General features: G+C 42.9%; 5 protein-coding genes across 9 annotated transcripts; 4 read left to right on the forward strand and 1 right to left on the reverse strand.

Annotated features, from left to right (window-relative positions):
- Positions 1 to 60: 60 nt before the first annotated feature.
- On the reverse strand, positions 61 to 11124 carry LOC148384564 (uncharacterized). Of its 3 annotated transcripts, none has more exons than XM_088358898.1 (5): positions 7140 to 11124; positions 6830 to 6882; positions 5073 to 5535; positions 4605 to 5006; positions 61 to 4533 (listed from the first exon to the last, which is right to left on the reverse strand). In XM_088358898.1, the coding sequence occupies exons 3-5, from the start codon at positions 5526 to 5528 to the stop codon at positions 655 to 657; spliced, it is 4737 nt and encodes a 1578-aa protein (XP_088215024.1). In that variant the 5' UTR covers positions 5529 to 5535; positions 6830 to 6882; positions 7140 to 11124; the 3' UTR covers positions 61 to 654. The 3 variants fall into 3 exon arrangements, with proteins under 3 accessions (XP_088215024.1, XP_088215023.1, XP_088215022.1); XM_088358897.1 differs by having other exon boundaries at positions 6830 to 6909; XM_088358896.1 differs by lacking the exon at positions 6830 to 6882 and having other exon boundaries at positions 7140 to 7341; positions 7673 to 11121.
- On the forward strand, positions 7701 to 9170 carry LOC148384565 (3-mercaptopyruvate sulfurtransferase-like). Its single transcript, XM_088358906.1, has 2 exons — positions 7701 to 8333; positions 8511 to 9170. The coding sequence occupies exons 1-2, from the start codon at positions 7745 to 7747 to the stop codon at positions 8807 to 8809; spliced, it is 888 nt and encodes a 295-aa protein (XP_088215032.1). The 5' UTR covers positions 7701 to 7744; the 3' UTR covers positions 8810 to 9170.
- On the forward strand, positions 9637 to 11309 carry LOC148384566 (3-mercaptopyruvate sulfurtransferase-like). The gene is made up of 2 exons (XM_088358905.1): positions 9637 to 10294; positions 10771 to 11309. Exons 1-2 carry the CDS (start codon positions 9706 to 9708, stop codon positions 11067 to 11069), a joined length of 888 nt encoding a protein of 295 aa, XP_088215031.1. The 5' UTR covers positions 9637 to 9705; the 3' UTR covers positions 11070 to 11309.
- A 478-nt stretch (positions 11310 to 11787) lies between these two features.
- LOC148384567 (SUMO-conjugating enzyme UBC9-like) lies at positions 11788 to 13969 on the forward strand. Of its 3 annotated transcripts, none has more exons than XM_088358909.1 (7): positions 11788 to 12130; positions 12329 to 12414; positions 12496 to 12579; positions 12660 to 12732; positions 12819 to 12928; positions 13078 to 13157; positions 13352 to 13969. In XM_088358909.1, exons 2-7 carry the CDS (start codon positions 12349 to 12351, stop codon positions 13413 to 13415), a joined length of 477 nt encoding a protein of 158 aa, XP_088215035.1. In that variant the 5' UTR covers positions 11788 to 12130; positions 12329 to 12348; the 3' UTR covers positions 13416 to 13969. The 3 variants fall into 3 exon arrangements, with proteins under 3 accessions (XP_088215035.1, XP_088215033.1, XP_088215034.1); XM_088358907.1 differs by having other exon boundaries at positions 11788 to 12100; XM_088358908.1 differs by having other exon boundaries at positions 11788 to 12087.
- Positions 13970 to 14912: 943 nt separating this feature from the next.
- il2rb (interleukin 2 receptor, beta) lies at positions 14913 to 18905 on the forward strand. The gene is made up of 10 exons (XM_088358865.1): positions 14913 to 15058; positions 16001 to 16092; positions 16373 to 16502; positions 16569 to 16635; positions 16710 to 16803; positions 16894 to 17039; positions 17316 to 17499; positions 17636 to 17738; positions 17936 to 18005; positions 18075 to 18905. Exons 2-10 carry the CDS (start codon positions 16008 to 16010, stop codon positions 18792 to 18794), a joined length of 1599 nt encoding a protein of 532 aa, XP_088214991.1. The 5' UTR covers positions 14913 to 15058; positions 16001 to 16007; the 3' UTR covers positions 18795 to 18905.
- The last annotated feature ends 39 nt before the right edge of the window (positions 18906 to 18944 follow it).

Consider the following 18944-nt stretch of genomic DNA (forward strand, 5'->3'; position numbering starts at 1 on the left):
AGAGAAAATGTCCTTTGTTTTGGTTTTTAATCATTTAATATAAAAAAGGAGCTTTCTGGGTTCATTTTAAATGTACTGTATTTATTTTTGTATAATTCTCAAACAGTCATTTGAGAATTGTAGTTTATCACACTTATAAGTACATAATAGTGAGTTTCTTGCATTCGACAAACAGGCGGTCTCAATATTTTTCGGAAAAAACTACTAAAAATGAAACTAAAACAAACAGCATAGAGCTACCATTTAAACTTGATTTATATATAGAAGTTGTGAGGGATAAAAAAAAAAAAGGTAGAATTTGAAGTCCTTACATGTATATCATTTGTACATTGCAATGCGCAGAAACACTCAAGTTTGCAAAATAGTTTCTACTATTAGAAGAGACAACTTTCACTGGCACGGTTCTTGGAAATTCATGCAAAAGATGACAATTCTCCACTGATGACGCCATTTGAATAACCTTTTCAATTATAAATGTGCAGTTTATTTTGTGTGGAAGAAATAAAGGAGCAAAAGATTCTTGTTGCCATTGAACATTTGGAAATAAATATCACACAAAACAGCATGAAATTTCAACGATTTGCATCATCTAGGCACATTATGATTTACAGTTCTTTAGTCAGGTCTGTCTAGCCAGAGTAGCCCTACTGACGATCACGGCATATATTTTTTTCCTTTGAGTCTCGGGATAATCTGTATATCTCTTACATCATCGTGCTGAAGCAGCCAACACAAGTATCTCTCTGTGCCCATGCCCCACCCACTGGTAAGAAGTGGCTTCACCTCGCGCATGTCAGTGTACCATTTATAGGGCTGCTGCGGAACCGCGTGGTGTCTGAGGGCCTCTTGTACCAAGGCGGGCGTGGAATGACGCTCACCAAGACCCACAGTTTCTCCCAAGCCCAGCAGAAGGTCCGCAGCCTTGGCTTTGGCCCGACCGCTGCCCTCCACGTAGGCCTGGTAGAAGGGAACGGCGAGATGATCCATCTCAGTCAACCAAACAACGCCACCATATTTTTCGATCAACACCCGCTCTCCTTTACGCGTAAGCTTCCTGCCAAACTGCGGCTGACCCTCTTGTACCCACTCCAAGCAATCGGCAGAAGGCATCATGGGAATGGCCTGGTCCAGAGAGACTCGTGGTAGTGGTGTTTTTCCATCCAATTTACTCAGCATGAATGTAACATGCGTGAGGGTCCCAGCAGTGTTGAGGATGATATCTGAGTGTCTCTTCAGCATGGACTTGGTGAGATGAGACAAATATCCCTCTGCTACGGAAATGGCACGGTCCATGTCGCCCAACAGTTCACATTCCACGTGGTAGAACTGGTTCAAGTGCGTGGCGTCAGGATCTTCTCCTCGAAAGCTGGGAGATATGTAGTAGGTTCCCTGCAGGTTATCCTGGAAACGGAGGAAATATTCGAGCACAAATTGCATTGAGTCTGCAAGGTAGATGTCTTGACCAAAGAGGTGAACAGAAACCGGTTCTGAATCAGACCCCAGACCCATTGGGGAGGAGATGGTGTCTGTAGTGAGCGGTGTCAGGGCATAGGAGTAGTGACAGGAATTGCTAAAATATTCAACTGTGCTGTGGAAAAGCGTGTTCTGAATCTGGAACAGGTTGCGATACCACTGGCTGGAAATAGCCACGACGGAGTGGGACTGAGGCTCCTTCCATGATCGCAAAGGCCGGCACTCAGTGATCTTGGAGTGAAGCCTTTTGAGGTCATCTGGGTCGGCGGCCGGACCGTCAAGTGAGGACACGTATCCGGGGTACTTTAGGAAGAATTCTGCTTGTGCTTTTGTAATCTGAAGGCCTTCTGGTGTAGGTAGTTGGGGGATTAATTTGGCATGAGCGTAATTAATCTCCAAGCCCTCAAAGATCAACGCAACAGATTGAGCTCCCATTCTCTCTTCCAGCAGTTGGGCAACTTTATACGTTGCCAAGATCAGAGCTTTGTAGTCAGATTCCTCCAGTTTGAAGATGTCGCTGGGCAGTGGTTTGCGTGGCACCACGATCGTTATTCCGGCAGTGTTTGGGTAGGGTGTTAGAAAGGCAACATGTTGACTATCCTCCCAGACTCTCCAGTGTTGCTCCTCTCCCCTTACAATCCGACTGAACAGGTTCGTATCGAAGCGAGTCCCTGAAAATTCAAAACTCGATGGTGCGTTTGTTGTAGGCAATCCACTCCTAATCTGGTTTTGAACCTTGTCCAGTGCTTCATCATCCCAACGTGGACCACTTATAGAGGTGCAGAACCCAGGGTTGGAGCTGTGAAATTCCTCTTTGCTTGAAAGATGGGGCTGCCACTTTGACCCTAAGCCGTGAAGCGGTAGCAGTCTGATCTGAGCTGCTTGATCGGGCTTGCAATAGAAAACCAAAGCGCAACGTTGCACTCCAAGTTTGCCGCAAAGAATACTCGAGACAGATTTCGCTTCTTGTAGCAGAGACACAAAATCAGGTTCAGCCAGATGGAAGATGCTCCGGGTCCCGCTAAGAGTTTTTCTGCTCAAAATAGTTGAACCAGGAGTCCAGGGATTGGGATTCAAGTATGCAACCAGCTCATCCGTTTCCCAGATCACATTAGAGACGTTCTTTAGGGGTCGAAGCACTTCGACTCTTGATATTCCGTCGATCATCGAGGCCACGAACATGACACCGGCATTTGTTTCAACAACAGAATCCCCTTTGGAATCGAGCGCAATGACTCCCGCACAAACATCTTTCAGGTTTTCTGTCATCACCTCTCGACACGCCTGTCTGAGACTATAACCTTTGTGGTGGTAGAGGCTTGCGATTTTTTGCGCAACGGTGTGTCTTAGAAACACATCTCCGTCTCCAGAGCAGCTAATGGCTAATGCGCTATCGGCATAGATTCCCGCTCCAACGACCGCCGTATCGCCAACTCGCCCTTTCAACTTGGCCACTAAGCCACCGGTTGATGAGGCGGCGGCCAACCTATGCTGGCAATCCAATGCCACAGCTCCAACAGTTTGAGGATGGTTGCTTTTTGAAAGATTGACACCAGCGAGCTTGGCGGCTAACTCTCCATAACGGAGATCAGTGTAGAAATAGTCAGACTTGACAAGTTTGGCCTCCTCTTTCAAAACGTGCAGAAATTCCTCAGCGCCTTCTCCCACGATAAGGGAATGCGAGCTTTTGTCCATGACGCATCGAGCCGCTTTGATCGGGTTCTTGACGCTTCGTAAACAGGCGGCGGCTCCAGACTTCATTCCATTTCCATCTACTATGGCGGCCTCCATTTCATTTTGGCCTTCTCTGTTGAATACTGAGCCTTTTCCTGCATTGAAGAGAAAGCAGTCTTCCAGAGCTTCTACTGACCTTTGAACTGCATCCAGACTACGTCCACCGTGTTCAAGCACTCGCGATCCGAGGTTTAAAGCTGTTTGCAGAGCAAACTCCACGACGTTTATCACTTGTGGGTTCAGCATCATCTCCTCTCCAGCGCCACCGTGGATCAGCAGAGTAAAGTCGGAACTCGCACCTGCGGTCCAATCCATTGTTATTCTATTGTTGTCGGTAAAGTGATTCATCTCACCATTCATGTTCTTTGTTAGGTTTTGTTTGAGGAGACACTCCAGAGCTCCCATTTGACAAGCAATTGCATATTTGAGCGCTAAAAGCATCACTAACTTCAAGTTTACCTTCAGGTTTTCCTGAAGTTTGTGCAGCACCGAGGCAAAGCTACCTTTCCCATTTAGCACAACTCGAACTCTGTCCTTTTTTCCAAGGTAGGTTACAGCGAGCTGATCTTGGGCATAAACGTTTCCAACTCCACACTCCGCTCCCTCCACCAGGTTGGTACCGGTGAGATACACAGATGGACATCCGAAGGGGTCCAGGAACTTTTTCAAAGGATTGTCATCTGATAAAGCTCGACGAAGGACAGCTAAATGGGGACCTACACCGTGTCCGCTTTTGGTGTTTTTTATGAGAGTCTTGTGTTCCAAATATGCAACATGGAACAAATTGAAGAGGTGGTTTGTAGGTTGGATTGCGTTGTGTGAAGCCAAGACTCTTACAAACTTACGAGACTTTGCGCTGACTGAGTAGGTGGGATCACAACGGCCATGTTTGTAGTGGCGCATATGAGTAGGAGTGACGAGCATGTGAGTGGCAGCAGATTCCCCGAGAGTCTGTATCAGGGAAAGCTGCAAGGAGAAGTTGATCCAAGCATCATAGAGGCCTCTTTGGCTTCTCAGAGTGGAAAACACATCGGGATAAGAGGACACGTCGAAAGTGACAACTGGATTTTGGGATTTGAAATCAGGGCGTGTCTTGGTACTATGCTTGCCGTGCAAAGTAAAAGTTAGAGATGTTGGGGAGGAATGACTGATGATTGCCGAAGACCCGTTGACTTTATCCGCATTGCTATGGACTAGACTTAAATCAACGGCTTCTGACAATTGGTACACACGTTCAGTTACAAGGCCAGCTACCATCCCATCCACAGCACAATGCTCAAAAACCATCCCGGCCGTGCAGTCCTTGAACACCACCAGATTCATCACCTGGCAAAAAAAAAAAAGAGAGACACCACGTCAGCGTAGTTCAACTACTCGGACTGTGTTGGCGGTTTTACCTTGTCATAGTATCTTAGACAAGGACCATCTGCTTTTCCTCCCAACCTCACCACGTTGAGGATCTCCGCCAATTCAGAAGGTGCGTCGCTGTCCTCCAGATTTAACGTCAGCACAGCGCTCTCCATTAGCTTCAGGGATGCTGCAGAAACGCCTCCTTTGTTCAAGATGTCTTCTCTGATGGCAGCCCAGGACTTGCGCTCCAAAGCAGAGAGTCTACAAATGGCCAAGGGGTCGTTGTGATTCCCGGTGTCGCTCCGGTCTACCACTTGAGCCAGCTGGTTGTAGATGTCAGGGAAGGGTCGAGCGGATAATGTCGCGTTAGTATCGGAGCGCCGGAGTATGTCGACCGGGAATACTCCACCAACGCAAGTGATGATGGCGTGAATGCTTTCCGGGTAAACCTATGGAAGGGAAAATATCGAATGATTACAAATGGACATTTCTGACAAACTCGGATTGTCCCGTACCTTAATTTCATCTCGACTCTGGCCGGGAATTCGGGTGGCGGCGAAAAGCTCCGATTGCTGCGTTCGTTCCATGGGCACGTCACCATCCAGCATATTGGGCTCGCTGTACAGCTTCGCCGCCGCCCAAAGCAGAGCGGCCGCTCTCGTCAACTGGTTGCATCCCTTCACTTTGGACGGAAGAAGAACAACCGGAAGGGCCGTGGCGGTTGACAGAGGGTCGGCACAGGCCAACAGACTTTTCTTGAACTGATCCGTCACCCAATTCTCTTGGCCTGTAGCCACGGTTAGTAATTTTCGCTGGGCTTCTTCGAGAAGTGGCTTCTGCTTCTCCAGGGTGCTTTTGAAGTCAGCATAACCGTCGGGACTTAAAGTGAGCTGGAGAACGCGGCAGACTTCCTGCAAGGTCACTTCCATCTCTGGAACGGGGTAGTTGAGAAGAGCCATCTTGTTGATCATTGGGGAGCTGCCAAGAGAGGTGGACTTGTTTATTTGTGGCACTGTACACTCAAAGCGAAACACAATTAGAGAAGTTGAGCCAAAGGTTCAGCGATTCAACCGCAGACTGAATTGGTCAGGCTCACATCATCATGATTAAATATAAATATAAATTAATACGCAAGATCAACTTTGATGTGCTGCTTCTAATCTCCTTTTGTATTATTGTCACAAGATGTCCTATTGAAGGTTTTTGGTCAATCTGTATAGAATCAAATTGATTAATTTGGTTGACTGAGCGGAGATTCTAATCGAGTGCACACACCAATGCACGCGGTTCAAATAATTGACACAATGCAGGCTGTATGGATTGGTTGGAATTTGCGGAGAGCAAGGATACTTGTCTTGTGACTCCAATAACTTAATAATTAGATCAGCAGAAGCAGAGGATTAACTCCCACTGTCCTTAAACGTGTACTTGTAGGTTAAGTGAATACTTTAAATTGTTGGTCAAGTTTTCTGTCTAAATTTTGAGCAGTCTCGAGTGTAAGCCACCTCTCGTAAAAAAAATAATAAAGCAAATCATTACACAAATATACATCGGCTGATGTGGTTACATCAAATTAGAATTTAAGTTTATGCAGGTTAGAGTTGGAAAATGTTTATACAGATGATATCGTCAAAATATGTATTGCCTATTGTGCATACATCAAAAGATTATTTTAGCTGAGAAGTTGAGTCCTAGTATTAGTATTTAGGGTAGGGGTGGCATGGTGGTAGGTATAATCGATATTTAGGAATGGATTGATATTTTCCACATTTTTCATTTTTAAATTAAAAAAATGTTTTTTTTAATTCATCGGAAATGATGTGTGTTTTCGAGGGATGCAAAGTGTTTACTACTGAAGACATTGGAGTGAGCTGATGCCAGAGGCTGCATGATACTAATTATGTTAGCAGTTCACTTGCCATGTACTGATATTGTATTTTTCCTTTTAAATTGTTACTTTTGCAACAATATTATTTGCACACTATTTATAGGAAAAAATAATGAAAAAAAAAAGAGGGGGGGGGAACATTATTTAACCCAATGTACAATACGTGTTACATTTTATTATTATTATTTATCTTAGACACTTCCAAAGTGTTTCATATTGACATATCACTCGGAAAAACATTCTAAGAAACAATCATACTGTCTGAAGACTAACATTTTAGCTTTTTTAGGAAAATAAAATATATTTAGTGAAATTATGTATTTTTCCTTAGTAAAAAGACACATCAAGATGCAGGATAATAACCTTAGAATAAAATATGCTCACCGCAATGTCGAAATTTGTCCCAGGCCAGGCCAGTCGGAATGAAAGAAGAATGGCTAACGGGAGAAAACTTGGGTTTGTCTCTAATGAAAGTGCAGTGACTCTTGTTAAGCAATTTAAATTCCTGGCCCCCCGCCCCCGCAGCTCTCATGGTTCTCATTTTTGTCTTGTATTCTTCATTTCGTATTTCCTTCTTTTTGCAAAGTTACAAATACAAAAAGTGTTCAGAATTAAACAATCACGTTCAAACAAAGGAACATCAATATGCAACCAGAGCCATGGACAACAAATTGTGGACATGCTTTGAACTCACCTCACTGCACTGTCAAATCCACATCACATGGTTTATATTTTCAGCCATGCTCTCCACTTCCATTCCATTGCATTGGTGGCCCATTTTGAGTAAATCTCGGGCCATTTTTGCCAAAATGCTTTGTTGTGTGGCTGTAGGTTGTTCCGCTCATTTTGGACAAGATGTGCAAGTGCATCATTTTCCAAAGAAACAATAGGAACATCTGTGGAGACAAAGCCTGGATTAATCAAAGATGCATCGAATCCAGCATTATAACCTTAGATTGATAGAGCGACATTATGTCAAGCTGGGTGACGATGCGGCGACAATGTACAACTTTGCACTGGAACTATTTCAACTGCTTTTTACGAACACTAAAAGTTCATAAGTTCTAGTTGGCTTTTCCTGACATTATTGTAGTCACGTTTTTTTGCACACAGTGTATGAACGACTGTCAGAGCAGTCTTTTTCTTTATATAAATAATTTCGATTAAAAACAATATTTACAAAGTAAGGAATTTGCAGAAAGAAATGATGATGAAACTTGGACGAACAAGTGTAACCGAGTTTACTGCATCTCTGGCGCCCTCTACTGTTGGTCGTGTGGACCACATTTCAACACCATCATGGCGGCACAGGCTCGCGCAGTTGTCTCAGCCCAGTGGCTAGCGGACGCCATCCGAAACGGCCTTGTAGGCTCAAAGATTCGCGTTCTCGATTCGTCATGGTACCTCCCAATAACAAAACGGGACCCGAAAGCAGAGTTCGCGGAGAAGCACATCCCGGGAGCTTCGTTCTTCGACATCGACGAGTGCAGTGACCAAAGTTCAGCGTATGATCATATGTTGCCGACGAGCAGCCACTTTTCACGCTACGTGGGCGAGCTGGGCATCGGCAACGACACGCATGTGGTTGTGTACGACACCAACGGCTTCGGCTCGTACAGCGCCCCACGCGTCTGGTGGATGTTCCGACTGTTCGGTCACAACTCTGTGTCGGTGCTGGACGGGGGTATGAAGAACTGGTTGGCGGAAGGGCGACCGGTGACGTCAGAACAGGTGAAGCCGGAGTGCAAAGACTTTAAGGTGACTACGAACCCTGCGTGGGTCAAGACTTATGAGGACGTGCTGGAGAACATCAGCACCAAGAAGATACAGGTGGTGGATGCAAGATCTGCGGGCAGGTACAGGGGGATCGAACCGGAGCCTAGAGAGGGTGAGCAGGGTTTCGCAAGACCCCAGTTTGTGACATTTACCATTCTTATGACAAAATACAAACAATTAGAAGGTAGTTCAAGTTCAGAAACGTTCACTTGGTAGCACTGAACAAGTCTAGATGTGTGTAGTCAGCCCAAGTTGTATAACTTTTGGCCAATTTTGAATTTATTAACAGGCACCTTACCAGGCCACTTTCCCGGTGCGATCAATATGCCGTTCACTTCTTTCCTGGACTCCTCCGGAAAGTATCTGGCCAACGAGGACCTGTCCAGACTGTTCAAGAAAGCTGAGGTCAAACTGGACCAGCCATTGTGGGCCACCTGCGGTTCCGGTGTGACGGCGTGCCTCGTGGTGCTGGCCGCTCACCTGCTCGGGCACCCGGGCGTGTGCGTTTACGACGGCTCCTGGGCCGAGTGGTTTAAAAGAGCATCTCCTGAAAATGTCATCTCAGAGGGAGAAGGAAAGAAGATGTGATAGAGAGTAATAGGTGAACATTCAGAAATATGCTATGAACCACAGTGTCACTATGTAAAGATTATTTTTTTTTCAAACATAAAAAAAATGCTTTTTTTCCCTCGAGTGACATTTTTTTCTTTTGGCTGTGTTGGTGGTTCAAAATCAAAGTGCACTTTATGATTAAAGGGGTGGCAAATCATGCATAAAATGCATTCTTTCACTTTTATATGATTGCATTTCAACATGCTCATGGGTCATCTTCATTATTCATTAACCGAAAGAGTAGGCTAAATATTCATCTTTTTGACGGGAGATTTTGCAGAAACCTGATCTGATTGCAGATTGTATTACACTTTATTAAAGACAACTTGAAATTGCACGTGTTGCTGTTTGTGCCGTGTTGAATTACTTTAATCTTTTTTTTTTTTTTTGATGTGGCTGAGATTTAGAACATAATGGAATGTTTCTCTACTTCTCACACATCTGGTACTATTTTTTTTTATTACTGTGATATGTAAACCATTTTGTACTTCTCTGGAAGTGATTTGAGTGGAATGGAAAAATGCATTTAACTGTCCAATAACTTTTTAAACTTTAGTAGGTTTTCGTGTGCTAATGTTTTTTTTATGGCTCAATTAATCTACTTTTTAGGAATAAAACCTCTTTTTTTTATGAATACTTGGGCCTACTATACCACTGTATTTTATTACTTGTCATAATAGTAGTATTCAGAAGGCAACTTTTTTTTTGATGACGCTTAATGGATAAAGTCGGAAAACCACTGATTAGAGAATGACGTATTCACGCAAATGATAACGGTTTTGCAACTAAACAACAAATGGACCCGCCTTGCGCAACACCCCCAGAAAGTAGTCGACAAAGCCAAATATCCACAGAATCTCCACCGATTCGATATGGCGGCGGCACAAGCGGTGGTCTCAGCCAAGTGGCTTGCGGACGCAATCAGAAACGGTCTCGTTGGCTCCAAGATTCGGGTCCTGGACTCGTCATGGTACACCCCAGCAACTAAACGGGACCCGAAAGCGGAGTTTGCAGAGAGGCACATCCCGGGAGCTTCATTTTTCGACATGGTGGAGTGCAGTGACCGGAGCTCACCCTACTGCTTCACGCTCCCTGCGAGCAAGCACTTTTCACGCTACGTGGGTGAGCTGGGCATCTCCAACGACACGCATGTGGTGGTGTATGACGCGCACGACTTTGGTTTGTACACCTCGCCGCGAGTTTGGTGGATGTTCCGACAGTTCGGCCACAGCTCGGTGTCGGTGCTCGACGGGGGTTTGAAGAACTGGTTGGCCGAGGGGCGTTCGGTGACGTCGGGAGAAGACGCGAAGTCCGAGCGCAAAGATTTCCAGGTGACCGCGAATCCTGCTTGGGTGAAAACTTACGAGGACGTGCTGGAGAACATCAGCACCAAGAAAGTCCAAGTGGTGGACACCAGGCCTGCGGGCAGGTATAGGGGGCTCGAACCGGAGCCCATAGAGAGTGAGTCGTTTTTTTCTTTTCACTGCTGCTTTTTCTATAAATCAAAAATAGTATTTATTGTTTTCACTAGCTCTCTTTTATTTTTGTGTGCTAAGTTTGCCATTTCATAAATGTATACTTATCTTGATTGTTCTTATCTTATTTATTGACCTTATTCTTGTGTCACATGACTGGGCAAGTTGCCACAAGATGGCGCAAATCCCCCTGTATACAAAAAAGTTATGCCGCATGGTGGACTTTGGAATGTTGAAAACTTGCTGGGGATTTGCCTGGTCATGTAATACACGGTTAAAAAAGTGCATTCCTGGAGATCTGAGTGATGCCCAACAATTTAAGATACAATCATATCTGCAGGCTCAGTGAGCACTTAAATTAGGCAGGCGCAAACATACAAAACTAGAATGGTAAGGTGTTTTCCCACATTAATTTGTTGCCGTACTTGTCTTTTTTGTTTTTAAATTATTATTTCGTGACAGCAACGTTACCTGGCCACTTCCCCGGTGCAGTCAACCTGCCATTTACCTCCTTTCTGGACTCCTCTGGAAGGTTTTTGGCCAACGAGGACCTGTCCAGAAAATTCAAGGAAGCCAAGCTCCAGTTGGACCAGCCGCTGTGGGCCACCTGCTCTTGTGGCGTGACGGCTTGCTTTGCTATTCTGGTTGCTCAGTTGCTCGGACGCCAGGACGTGTGCCTTTACGACGGCTCCTGGTCCGAGTGGTTTCAGAGAGCGTCTCCTGAGCACATCATCTCTGAGGGAGAGGGAAAGAAAATGTGAGAGATCTGTGTTACAACTGGATGAAACATTAGCATTAGCACAGTTTTTAACACCATATTAACATGTTACTCAAGTAGCATTGATACTTGAACTATGCAGCAGTTTGCAGATACCTCTATAGTACCTTTTTATGCTATACATCTATATCACATAGTACACTATATGTTTGCAGTGTATAAAAAGCAATTGATGTTTGTTTTAATGACGAGGAGGCTTTTAATAAATCATGCATCGATTGTATTTTTGCTTCAGTTTTCATTTAGGATTTCATCTAAGCAGTCACACTCGTTTTTCGTTCTCATTATTCATTCACCATTCATTCAACCAGGTCAGAAATGAAGCATTTAGCTTGTTTTGGGGTGGTGTTTGCAGGAGCTTAGAACATAACATATTTTATCACACTTGAGCAGATGCCACGCGTATCTACTGTTCATCTAAGTGTCCCCACATGACCACAGTCAGAGAGCATTTACAGGGATGACGAGACACATAAGTTATTGACAACATCAAACAATTGCAAGTTAATAAAAGTGAGAAACTTTTTCAATATTTTAAATATAGGTTGTATGAAATTTGTGAAAGATTTTGGATGAATATTGACGTTAATGAGTTATTCAAAAGACAAGTCCTTCAACTGTTATGTACCGTGCCACAACAAAGATGGCCGTCGGACTTCACGTAGGTCCCTGGGCTGTCCACAAAAGTGCCTGAAGGTCCTCCCGAAATAAACAAATTGAGGTCCTCTTTAGCCATATGCTAACGGCAGAGACAGGCTTACAATAGATAGACAATTTTGCTCATTTGAACAAATCGGTGAAGGAAAAAAACAACATCCTCGGCGTATATTAGACGAGGAATGTTGAATAAACTACCGTTATATCGGTTGGATCACTTACGTCCCTAGCGGCCCATTCTTTTTCTTTTCCAACGACGAAGGGTGTATTTTCTTCGGTCGCGCTAACGCAGCCAAGACGAAACACAATTGACTTAATTTTGATATTCATCCGAAAAATACCTGGTGGTTTTTATTTGTAAGTAGACTTCGTTTTACAATTAAACTGGTAAGGAGAAATGAATTGATCACTTAAATCAAGTAATTATAGCATGGCGTGTAGCGGTTCCATTAACGGTGTCTAACGTTGAAAGAACGTGTTGGACGATTCGTGCCTACGCGTGTTGTCATTTTGGTGAACCTCTTCAGAGGCTGTACTCGGTCGGTGTACATGTAAACAATTTCATTGTTTCAAATGTTTCCATAGGGAGGGGTTAATGAGCATCAATGTCGGGCATTGCGCTTAGCAGATTGTCCCAGGAGCGCAAAGCATGGAGAAAAGACCACCCGTTTGTAAGTCGTGCCTTCATTGTTCCCCAAGTCGGAGCTATTTGTTCTCCTCGAACTCGCTCAAATGGATTTTGCTTCTCACAGGGTTTTGTTGCTGTCCCTACCAAGAATCCAGATGGAACCATGAATCTGATGAATTGGGAATGTGCCATTCCTGGAAAGAAAGGCGTACGTACTTGATCCAAAGTAAATACATTTAACATGGACGTGTTTCGGATTAACGTCGTAATTACTCCCTCGATTGTTAGACCTTGTGGGAGGGAGGACTGTATAAACTCAGGATGCTCTTCAAGGATGACTACCCCTCTTCTCCACCCAAATGTGAGTCCCTTTATGTTGCAAGCTTAACCAGTGACATCCAGAAAAGATCAATAATATTCAATAAGGTTTCTTCAATTTGTCTTTAGGCAAATTTGAGCCACCAATATTCCATCCAAATGTCTACCCATCCGGCACAGTTTGTCTGTCCATCCTGGAGGAGGACAAAGATTGGAGGCCTGCCATCACCATCAAACAGGTTTTCTTATTCATTCCATGCTTCACGTCAGATGTCCGGTATTGTGTACACTGTTTCAATCAAAAGTAAATGGCTATTGCAAGTGAGCAAGTTCTCTCAAGATGCTGCTCGTTCTAGACTGTCACTTGAATGGCACTGTGTGTTTTCAGATCCTGTTGGGAATCCAGGAGCTACTGAATGAGCCCAACATTCAAGACCCAGCGCAAGCAGAAGCTTACACAATTTACTGGTATGCGTCCACTTTTCTGTCCAGTGATGGCTTTTTATTACAAGTATTCTCTCTCTGGGCAAATTTTGAACAGTGTCAAAAGTCTGCAACTCAGTTCAGTCATCAATAAATCGTGAAAAATGAGGCAAACAAATGCTCAATGTCCTAAAATAAGTTGCAAAAAAATGAGGCAAATATGTGTTTTCCCATTCCAGTCAGAACCGGATGGACTACGAGAAGCGAGTGAGGGCCCAGGCCAAGAAGTTTGCCCCTACATAAATCTGGCAGGACAGTGTGACTTGATGGAACCTGAAGGACCACTCCAACACAAAGATAAACTTTTCTGTACTATTAAGCCATTTCATAGGTGGCATGTTCAAAGATAACCCCCAGCATTTGTATATTGGTTGTAATCTAAAACAGTAAGAAGGAAGCAGGCCTCCCTCCGTCCAGCCACAACAAGGAGGGAAGCAGTAGAACAACAAGGTCACGCTTTATTCAACCAGTGTCAATTTCTCCGCAAATTATCTCCACGCACGTTTGGGAACAAGCAAAAGGCCCGTGAGTTTTTGCCAAGAGAGAAGTCAGCGTGTGTATATACTATAAATAAAGACAAATTGTGAAAGTTATGTTTTATATTGTTTTAGCCAGTTAACATTTGTGCGTGGTATTATAACAAAGAACGTGAAATAAAATTGAATAAAAGACAAGTTTGGGAGCTTAAGATCAGGGGATGCTTTGAGAATAATTGTCAATTTTGGCTATGTGAAGCCCTTTGAGACTGTTTGTGATTTAGGGCTATACAAATAAATAAACTTGACTTGACAAGTTAACGAGTACTTGTGGTATTTTTTTTCAGTGTTGTGGTGTGTCAATAAGTGCAATTAATAAAGTAAAATTGGATTGAGCCTTTTTATAATTGTTGGCGGAGCAAAATATTTGTATGAAATTGTGTTGTTTTCAGTCCAAACCTAATGTCACGTTCTCAGGTGTCAAATATGTGACATTCGTATCGTAGGAAATATAACACCTTTTTCTTCGCCTCGCCGCTCGTGTGGTTGAGTAACAACCTCGCTGGGCAAAACACAGGGCGAGTCGAAGAAAAATATTTTGTTTGTGTGGGTTGTGGTAACAGTGTGGATATATCGGGTTTTTTTTGTCGTGTTGATTGTGTATTTTAGATAAGGTCCAGGATCAGCCCCCAATTTCCATATTTAATATCATTATCCAAATGTCAATAGAGTTCAATTAATTGTAACTTGGCAACCCAATAAAAACAGTTGACAGTCATATATAACTTTTTGACATATTATTCTATATTTCTTTACCTTACGTTCCCATGGTGGTCTTTCCATCCAAAATGTGATTTTCTTGTGTGCTGTTACCATGGAAATCTCTCACCAAGGACTCTTATATCTGCCAGACTCCTGTTTGACCACAAAACAGATGATGTGCTTATTCACTTGACATGCAGTATATATAATGCACAACCAACAGAGTCTTGAGCATTCTAAAACGATACCATCACACGAGTATGATACATTTCAAACATTGGATATTTTGTATGACCTATGAGCATTTATTGACATGCAACTAGGTTAAACTATAATCCTAACCTTACTTTCTGTCTATTTACACTTTATGTCATTTCCAACTAAAAGTGATTCATTCAGTAATGTGTGGAATTTTTTTGTGTGCAACCACTGAAATTCGCTGCACTTTACGCTTCTTGTCAAGGCAGAAATGAAAAGGTGATTCAGCTTCTAGGGAGGCTTTTTAGTCATATGACAGGAAGAGAGAGAGCGAAGAAAATGAGAGCATGCAGAAGACAAGAAGGACAGCGAGAGACCAAAGAGAAGGAAATCTTCCACTGAAGACGACAGACAGTCTGGCAGAAGGGACGATAATGTCACCCTTCTCAGGTATGTCAAGAAAGTCGGCTATTTAAAAGATGAACACTTTGATTTTTCATCTTATATCCGCCCTGGGTTCTTCATGACCAAATGTATTTCTTTTTTTTATTTCAATTAGCATATTTACAATGTATCCGCAATTTGTATGATTTATCCATCATTTTTATGATTTATCCATAATTCATAAAATGGATCTATCCCTCCATATTATGAATTACCGATAGCAGAAGCAAGATCCAGCCATGGTCATATTTAGGAGAGTTATTTTGTCGGCTACAAGAATAATTTATGCCGAATGTAGCGGCCGAAAAACCGCTTCTGCCGCTCTCATTGTTTCACTTGTTATCATGAGCTAATTTTTGTGTTTCACGTTAGCAAAGCTTTTGATAGCATAAAATATGGATTTTCTATTTAGTATGAACACTAATAAGCAAGTTAATAAAATACGTCAATTATTTAATGGTCAGAGAATATTTGCCAAATTATCAAAATGGGTATAGTAATTAACAGTAAAGATCTATTTTTACTTTCGTACCAAAGGACATTTCAGAATCTACATTTTTAAAGTAAAGCAGAATATGTTTTTTTTAGCCAACCTTAGAAATGACTGTTCACATACTTTTTGTTTCTTTGCATGCAATCATTTCTCTCATATCAATACTTGTGACTCATTTCTAAAATGCAGCAACTGATTCTGAAAAAGTCCTTGAGTCTTTTCTATTGTTTTTATTTTATGATCATTCTTTTCCTTTTTCTAAGCAGCACAACCCCTTTACAACAATCGTTTTTAATTTAACTCTTTAAAATTATCAGTTTAGATTTTGTCAAATGATTATCTTCAACTAATCAGATTTGATCTCCTTAGGGTGAAATGTCAAAAGTGACTTTTTGCTGCAACTTTCCATGCTATTATCATATTGCTACTAGTCAATTTGATGCTTTTGTTCCTAGGTTGACGATGGTGAAGATGGAGGCGTTACGGCCCTATTTGGTCTTGGCGGCCGTCTTTTCTCTTCACTCTTTGGACTGTGAAAACGTGCAAGGTGTGACTTGTTTTCTTTCTGTTCGTTTTCATGAAAATTGCAGTAATATTATCAACGCACGGTAGAAACTCACCAAAACATGTATCGTATTTTACGTATCATAATTATGACATTATTGCTTTATGACATTTGTCAGTTCAAATTCCAACTGACTCTACATGTTGCAATTTAGGGTTAGGGCACATTCTTTAATTTGGGGCATTTTTTTTAAATAACCAGAAATGTTCTCACAGTGTGTCAACCTTCATTTTCCTGTTAATCGTTATTTTAAAATTTTCAGGGCTCACCTGTGTGAATGACTTCATCAACAATGTCACATGTACGCTCAACAGTCCTTCAGTGGAAGATTGCATCATCTACGGTTACAAGAAAATACCATTAAGAAAAGATGGACACACAAGAATAATCAGGTAAGACAGATCACTACAATATTTATGTCATGTAATAATAGTGATTGGAATCTTTTCTCAACTTAGTCGGAGCTGCGAGGTAAAACAACACCGTAACGCGCTTCCAGGATGCAATTTTGTCTTTGAAAACCGAGTAAGTATTCGTAGAAGTAGACTGGAACGAGAAAGGAAGTCATAGGAGCCTACTCATAGTTTCGCTCTTCTCAGAACTTCACCTTCTTCGAGCTGATGCCCAACATTAGCATGAAATGTAACGGTACGCTGGTGGAACACCTCAAAAACTACAAACCCCAAAATCACAGTGCGTAGAATTGATTTTCTCATCTTTCATGTTTTTTCATCTAGTTATCACAACGACTTAACGGACGTGTGTGTGTGTGTGTGTGTTCAGTCAAAATGCACCCCCCAGGCCTCCCTAATGTCAGCCTCACAGACAAAGAGATTGTGATAGATTGGCGCCCAGGCAGTCCCCGCTCCGTGCTCCTCGAAGCGTTGGACTACGAACTTCAGATCCAAAAGAGTGACCCGATGACAGAGGCAAGAATTTACACTTTAACATTCTCATCAATGGCTCTCAGTGATTTAGATCAGCAGTTCCAGCATCATGACAGTAGCCTAGTAGGCCTAAGTGTTCATCAAAATATTTTTTAAAAATACTTTTGTAAGCTGCCGGAACAGTTTGGTGCATTAAAAAATGCACAAATGTGGCAGGCATAAGCGAGTCACGACAAAGTTAGCTTAGCATCGCCGTCGGCACGGCAACTCACCAGGAACGACCTTTTCACGTGTATACGACTTTATGTGCTCCACCAGGATGTTCAGATAATTCCCGCCCACAAAGCACAACATAGGATCCCTGCTGAGACGCTGAAAGGCAAGCACCGGGTTCGTGTAAAAGTCAAGCCAGCACACGAAGAGCAGAGCCAGTGGAGTGAATGGAGTCCAAGTGCATCCTTAGTGGGGCCACGATCGGAAAATCCGGATAAGGATGGGAAAGGTCAAATAGCAGCTGGCTAATATTTTATTGTAGTAATAAAAATGCCATCATTTCTGTCAATGACGTTTTGACTGTAGATTTTTTGGGATCATTTAATTTCCTCAATGAATTAAACTCAGTTTCTTTTTATTTTCAGAATGGAATCTTTCTCAAACGTTGACAATCGTGGCTGTTTTGACCATCTTGGTTGTCTTGGTTGTCATGACACTGGTGTTTTACAAATGTAGCATCGGTATAAGGTGAGTAAAAAAAAAAAAAAATTCTGAACGTTAGCTCAAGTCACACGAGATGGTTGCAAGCGACAACCACAATAATAAGCATTGTTCAATAAATGCCTTTCTGGCTGTTGAGATTTCCCCCCCCCCCCTAAATTGATTGTTAAAATACAGCTCTCCCGATTGTGCCCAATAAAATCATGGTTCTTGTACTATTTCAGAGTTGCCAAAGTAAAGCCAGTTCCAAATCCTTCTAAGTACTTCCAAACTCTCAACGGGAGCAAACTAAAGGTAAAAAAAAAAAAAAAAAAAAATCTTCAAATGAGTTCCTTCATATAAATGCGGTTCTTATTTCTACAGGAATGGCTGAATCCGAATTATGCTGAATCTTTACACACTGCCCAGTCGGTAGACCGCATTTCTCCAGTGGAGGTGTGTGAAAGCCAACCCAGGTCCAGTAGCGCCCCGCAACCTCCAAGCAACACTCAAGCGTCGGCGTGCTCGGATGTCAACAGGCTTGTGGAAAATTCGTCCTCCTCTTCGTCGTGTTTCTCTAACCTGGGTTACTTTGTATCCGAATCTTCTAGCAGCTCCGTTCAAACTGAGCCCAATCCTGTTCACTTTGCGTATAAAGACGATTTGCACATTCTGCACAAGGCCCATAATCCAAAGCTTCACCACTTTCTGCACCCTTCTTTGTCCAAGTCTCCCAGCTGTGACAGCTTGAAGAGAGGGACACAAAGCCCCGACTCGGGCTTTTGTATGGAAAGGGACGTTTTAGACGTCGAGGAAGATCAACAGAATTTAAACGGGGAACAGGTTTCGGGTCACCGTAGCTCTTCACACCTAAGCCTCCCGCTTCATCTTCCGGTGAAGAGAAGTAGCCCCTCCACTCCGTCTCAGATCTCCTCAGATAACGCTCAGATGCATACGCCTGTTCTCGCGGCTAACGTCAGCGCCACAGGCTGGCCCGTTGCTTGCGCAACGTATCGGCCTTCCTCTATGCCGATGGAGTCGAGCAAAGCGGGTTATTTTATCCTGCAAGAGATACAAATGACGTCCAGCAACGCGTCCATCTGAGATGGATCCATTCTTTTTTAACTTTTGCTGCTGAAAATCTTGATCAACCTCACTATTGTCGCTCTGTCATCACACGCTTGTATAAGGCCAAATAAATGACGGTAATTATAATTATGTTGATTTTTTTTTTTTGGTCTTCCTACGTGATTT

This window comes from Syngnathus floridae, chromosome 17 (assembly GCF_059516105.1).
Source record: "Syngnathus floridae isolate MCC-2025c chromosome 17, RoL_Sflo_1.0, whole genome shotgun sequence".
NCBI lineage: Eukaryota > Metazoa > Chordata > Actinopteri > Syngnathiformes > Syngnathidae > Syngnathus > Syngnathus floridae.

Coding starts and splice junctions, on each gene's coding strand:
- LOC148384564 (XM_088358898.1), bottom strand. CDS start 5,528: ATGATCAACAAGATGGCTCTTCTCAACTACCCCGTTCCAGAGATGGAA. Junction 5,007..5,072: donor AGAGTCGAGATGAAATTAAG/GTACGGGACAAT, acceptor TCCCTTCCATAG/GTTTACCCGGAAAGCATTCA. Junction 4,534..4,604: donor GTCTAAGATACTATGACAAG/GTAAAACCGCCA, acceptor TTTTTTTGCCAG/GTGATGAATCTGGTGGTGTT.
- LOC148384565 (XM_088358906.1), top strand. CDS start 7,745: ATGGCGGCACAGGCTCGCGCAGTTGTCTCAGCCCAGTGGCTAGCGGAC. Junction 8,334..8,510: donor CGAACCGGAGCCTAGAGAGG/GTGAGCAGGGTT, acceptor ATTTATTAACAG/GCACCTTACCAGGCCACTTT.
- LOC148384566 (XM_088358905.1), top strand. CDS start 9,706: ATGGCGGCGGCACAAGCGGTGGTCTCAGCCAAGTGGCTTGCGGACGCA. Junction 10,295..10,770: donor CGAACCGGAGCCCATAGAGA/GTGAGTCGTTTT, acceptor ATTTCGTGACAG/CAACGTTACCTGGCCACTTC.
- LOC148384567 (XM_088358909.1), top strand. CDS start 12,349: ATGTCGGGCATTGCGCTTAGCAGATTGTCCCAGGAGCGCAAAGCATGG. Junction 12,415..12,495: donor GGAGAAAAGACCACCCGTTT/GTAAGTCGTGCC, acceptor TGCTTCTCACAG/GGTTTTGTTGCTGTCCCTAC. Junction 12,929..13,077: donor CTGCCATCACCATCAAACAG/GTTTTCTTATTC, acceptor GTGTGTTTTCAG/ATCCTGTTGGGAATCCAGGA.
- il2rb (XM_088358865.1), top strand. CDS start 16,008: ATGGTGAAGATGGAGGCGTTACGGCCCTATTTGGTCTTGGCGGCCGTC. Junction 17,500..17,635: donor TCCGGATAAGGATGGGAAAG/GTCAAATAGCAG, acceptor TTTTATTTTCAG/AATGGAATCTTTCTCAAACG. Junction 17,739..17,935: donor AAATGTAGCATCGGTATAAG/GTGAGTAAAAAA, acceptor GTACTATTTCAG/AGTTGCCAAAGTAAAGCCAG.